The sequence below is a fragment of the Micromys minutus genome, assembly GCF_963924665.1.
Source record: "Micromys minutus genome assembly, chromosome: 30".
Taxonomy (NCBI): Eukaryota; Metazoa; Chordata; class Mammalia; order Rodentia; family Muridae; genus Micromys; species Micromys minutus.
In genome coordinates, this window is record NC_137965.1 from 28809133 (window position 1) to 28814775 (window position 5643).

At 34.2% G+C, this 5643-nt stretch overlaps 1 protein-coding gene across 1 annotated transcript; it reads right to left on the reverse strand.

The window, feature by feature from the left end:
* Positions 1 to 1395: 1395 nt before the first annotated feature.
* Positions 1396 to 2292, reverse strand: LOC308439945 (vomeronasal type-1 receptor 4-like; the record flags this gene model as incomplete). The annotated part of the gene is made up of 1 exon (XM_080941889.1): positions 1396 to 2292. The coding sequence occupies one exon, from the start codon at positions 2290 to 2292 to the stop codon at positions 1396 to 1398; it is 897 nt and encodes a 298-aa protein (XP_080798015.1).
* Positions 2293 to 5643: the final 3351 nt, after the last annotated feature.

The window sequence follows — 5643 nt, forward strand, 5'->3', positions numbered from 1 at the left end:
CTTTCATTCTATTCTTGATGGATTTGATGTAAACAATTGTTTTTAGGACCATTCAGTACAGCTGTGAATCATCTCTTTAGTGGAAGATTATTTTCCAGTGGGTAGTTATTACTGTAGATACTCATAGTTGTTCAACATTCACATCTATTTTTAAAGTGGGTGTATAGTGTTTAGTTTAAATTGTAATTTTATTTCCCAGAAATTGCATTTATTTACTACCACTTTAAAAAGTACTTTGTTTATTCCTGAGATGTTTCTTAGTTATCAGAACATTATAAAAATGAATTTATAGCAATTATCTCAAAATTGCACAACCTCCATCAATGTAACCATCTCTTTCCTGAACAATCCCATAGTAGGCTAAATTTGCTCAATGAAGACGCATTTTAGCTTTTATAATTTCCATTTTCCCTGCTTTGCCAATTTCTATCATGTCTGATAGCAGGAGTTTTTCTTCCAAAATGCCTGTCATACTATTATCCTATTATGTGCATACATTTGGATATTTACTTTAGGCCTGTGATCCTATTTGTATATATTTTCGATATATATATTCGCTTATGATCAATATGTTTGAAAAGGTACAATTTCAAAATCAAATACTGAAGTATTAGTGATCTAGAGAACTTCCTCTTCTTGTCTTGGAATCAAATTTTAATTTTGCTTCCTACATAATGGCTCTCAACCAACAATGATTCAAATTCCATAATATTCCACCATATTTTAAATTCTATCACAGAAGAAACGCACATAATATACATACATCCTCCTATGGAAACCACTAAGAGACATAAATGATAAATACTGAAGATTAAAAGTTTGTGATTATTTGTGTTTTAATTATTTCCCACCCATGTCTAATCATGGTCATCTAAATATGAAAATAATGACATTCCAAAATCCCACATAGCAACTTCTCAATATTAGTAATTAATCATCAGTATATGAGAAACTCAATCCAAACAAAGTTTTGTGTAGTATTCAACATCAGCAAACTAGAACTGTGCTTCATTTTTACTAATCTGTTGGACATTTGCTTCAACTGTTTAATTCCTCAAGGTTATTTAAGCACCGCATTCTTCAGAAACATTGTCAGTCTAACATGAAGCCAGAGCTGAGTATCATTTGTATATACTATAGAAGAATGAATGATAATCAAACCAATGCAAATCATTATAATCGTTACAACATATATATCATCCAATATAGTTTATCTAGTACTAAAATATTATAATTAAAATATTTGAGAGTAACTAGGTTCAATCCTATACTCCAAAGAGTATTTTACCTACAGTATAGGTCTGATGTAAATATTAACATAATGAATTGAAAATAGTGTACACAGTATATACTTTAAAAGGCTAACTGCAGAAGAATAAAAATGGCCCTTAATACCTAAGTTCTGCAGAGCTTAAAAACCCTAATATAGTTTCTGGTGAGCAGAAATGGGCAGAGCACTGGGAAGCATGCACTCATGGCCACACTGACATTGACCAGCCATGTATTTGTTTCATTCTGGAAAGAAAAATACATAGTTAAGATGCAAGAAGTTCCATAAAAAACTACAAAACTGCTCACTAGAATAAGAATACTTCGTGTGGCTTTGGTCTCATGAAATGACCTAGTAGCCAAGGATCTGTGAACATGCTGAACCTTCTGCTTATGCTTGACCAACATCAATACCATGGAGCCGCTGGACAGTATCATGAGTCCCAAACAAACAACATCACTGGATGCCAATATGATTCCATATCCTCTAGAAGTTGGATTGGAGGTTTTTACGGCTGAACAGTACAATAATTGTCTAAATTCAGTAAGATTGTCTTTATTTCTCATATCAGTCACAATTATGATCATTAAGCTATTTACAAGCAGACACAGGAACCAGCACAAGACCAAAGAAGGTCCAATGATTTTGGGAATTCTGGTCTTGAGCTGTGCAGACTTGGAATTGCTTGGGCTAATAGTGATGGCCTGAATGACACTCAACAGACATGTGGATCCAAGGGAAAATTCCCGGGAAACTCTATGCAAATAAAAGACAAGTTTACATGTAATCTCATCTGGAAAATATGTATGACCAAAAGCCAATATTGTCTGAGGGATTCCTTTGCAGATAACAACGACTATGTTAGCACAGGTAAGGTGTTTGATTATTAGGTATATAGGCCTTGTCTTGATCCCAGAGAAGTCAGCAATGATAAAGCAACAAATCACGGATGAGTTCCCCAGCATTCCCAGCACAGTCTGGGACAAAATAATGATCCCCATGGTCAGGTCTCTGGATGCCATTATCTCACATTATGGGGAGTGTCACTCCTGGCCATTCTCAATGGACATTAAGGACTCAGATCTTCTTTATGCATAAAATATGTTCTGTTAAACACTCAAATTATAATACTTTATATTACACTTTATATCCATTCAGATGTAAAAATAAAGTACTTTTATAAAGTTTTTTTCCATATTTTAACCATGTATATGTATTTGTGACTTTATGTTTGATTTTTAACTTTAGTGCCTTGGGCTTTGTTGGCAAAATTATTATTATCCCTGGCTCTAGCCAAATGTGTGTGGCAGAGTCTAAAATTTTGTCATCTGCAAAATCAATGTGTCCTCTTAATCCAGAAAACCTTCTCTAGAGCCCAAAGTATATGTTTTAAACCAAAAACAGTTTTCAGGCTCAACCTATTCCCAATTGTTTGCACAGACTTTGGTTACAGCATTGTAGTTAAATTAAAGACAAAGTTATCAATATCCTTGCTAGGTGTCAGCACTTTCCCCAAAGCTCTGCAAATGATTTGTGATTTCTAGCTCAAAATAGTCCTGTGAGAGATTTTCTAATGGTGTAACAAAGTGATAGTCTGGATTTAAGAATTTACAGGTTTCTCACATTCTATTACTGTCAATGAGTGATGTACTGTAATGAAATACACCTTTGACAGAAAATGATTTCCACCAGCTTATATGGAACAACATTGTTTTTTGTCTTTGGTACGTTTCATAAAAATTTTAAAATACATGTTATTCACTTTGGTACTCTGGGTCTATTTTTCATACTCCAGTACATTTGACATATGCTATTAATTTCTAAAATATGCTATTTTCATATATCACATTTAAAGTATAATATATCAATAGTATCAATGCTAATCATATGCAAAACACATCAATTTTATACAAATATGTACTTAATAACTTAAAATGTTCATTCAATATTGAGATGACAAACGTGACAACTTTATGCATTTAGTAAGTTAAGGCAAAATTCATACTAATAATGTATTTACTATTCTATCATATTTGTCTAAACATAAAACAAATGGAAGTTTTTTGCCTGTCTACATGAACAGTAGAAACTACTTTTCAGTGAGACAGAGAACATAAGTGACATATAAATACATCGGTTCAAAGGAGAAGATGCTGATGAAAGGAATTTCTGCAAGGTAGAAATCACAGCAGGGCAAATGTGAATATTCAGCCCTTCCCAAGTTATACTGAATCTGGCAAGACAAAGAAATCTCATTAGAAGAATTGAAATATGTATCTACCTGTCTGATTATTCCCATACATTTATGCTCATAAATTAATAGGAAGTTTTTACTAATTCTCTCAATTTCTATGGAAGAAACATAAATAGCTTTCTCTTACTGTGCCACTTAGTACTAGTGTTTCCAAAAAACAAAACAAAACAAAACAAAACAAAACAAATCCCCAAAAACCAAAAAAACAATAAACAAACAAACAAACAAAAAAACCTACCAATTTTTGAGGTAACCAAAAGTTTAAGTGGCAGACTGAATTAAACAAGGGGTTATTAGATTTATGTTCAAATCTTTGGTTGACCAAGGTTATACCAGATCCTACATGTCAGTACGTTTGCTAGAAAAAGTGTGTGTGTTTTTGGGCATGAATGTGTCTCCCCTTAATTATGGTGACAAATATTTGACAAAAAAAAAAAAAAAAAAAAGACTTCACCAACAACTTGGTACTAGTATTTCTATAAAAATTTAAATCACCAAAGAATATGAGGAATATAAGTTGAGACACAGAGGCCTCTTTTCAGCAGATTCCCTTCACCTGGGAAATGTGCAGGACTTACATGATAAAGATCTCCTGTACCACTCAGAAGGTGCAATATTGTGTCCCTGGAAAAGAGAGAGAGAATAGCTCACAGTCTGTTTTCAAACAGCTGACTTCAAACTGTCCTGTATTCTGCAAGTCTAAGAGAAGGCATTAAGACTCAGCATGGAAGGTATGTGACTCTGTTGTGGCAGATGCTGAATGGGTCCGATACCTTACCTCCCGCAGTCACCCACATGTGGTGACATGTTCATATTCTGAGAACAGATCTCCTCTGAGTTCAAGATGATATAAGAAATAGTATGCATGACCTTGCCCAATGAGGGAATTGACATCAATCTTTTCCACATCACAAACTTCAAGGGACTTTCAGTTATTTAACTGTACAGGGATATGGTAAAAATCAGTCTGACTTCTGTTCTCCTGGGGTGTTAGACACAAAGGTGATACAAGGAGCTAGAGCTGAGGGATCAGTTCTAAAAACAAGTAAGAGATGATAACATTGGGAATTCCAGTTGAAAATTTAAAAGTCTTCAAGACAGTGAGTACAAATGTTACTGAATATACAAACAAAAATTATTGAGACTACATGTATGCCCATGCTCTGCCACAAAAAGGCCATTGTGTTTGTTTTCTTGTATTCCTATATTTTTTCCAGAGAGTAAAACTCCAGTTGTAGAAAATTTTTTATGTGAAATATAGATTAATTAATGGCACTTTCCTTAAATTTTGTCAAAATAGAGGGAATGTTTTATTCCAATAAAGGAACATAGAAAGTTATGTATGCAATATGAAAATAAAACATCCACATAAACTTTTTGTGCCATTTCTACTTAAATTATAGGTTAAGTCACACATAGCAAATATTAACTTTTTGTGTAAGCTCTGCATCACAGTTACCTGACAACGGTCAGGTGAGCCTGAGTTACTATATAAGGGGCTTCTCTTCCTCTTCTCTATCCCTCCCTTCCTCTCTCCTCTTCTCCTGCTTTCTTTCTTTCTCCCTTCTCCCTCTCCCTCTTCCTTTACCTCTCTCTTTTTCTGCCCCACACCTCTCTTGGCTTATTTCTCATGTTCTGTCCCTTTGCCCCTTCATCACTATCTCCCCTTCCCTTCCCCCACTTTCTCCACACACTCATGTCAGTGAAAACTCTAGAATCATTTAGTATTCTAATGGCTAAGTAAAGTTCCTTTATGTAAAGTTATCACATTTCTTTCTTTTAGTTTCTCTATTGAGGGCCATCAAGGTTTCTCCAGTGGCTTTCCAGTGTCAATATCTCTAAACCTAAAATGATTGAATAGTGATTTTCATAGAATGAAACACCCTTTGAGTCCATAACCACTACTGTTACAGATAAGTGACTTGGGTGTAGATCAATTGCTACCTTCCTGAAAAATTCTCACACAGATTCCACCGTGACTGTAAAATTTTGCATTCTCAGTAGAGATAGATGGAAGTCTCTCCATTGCAATACTTATTGAACATCATGAGCTTTCACTTGTAATATTGATCTTAGCCATACTCCAAAAAGTGAAATAAGATCATGAGGTAGATTTTAC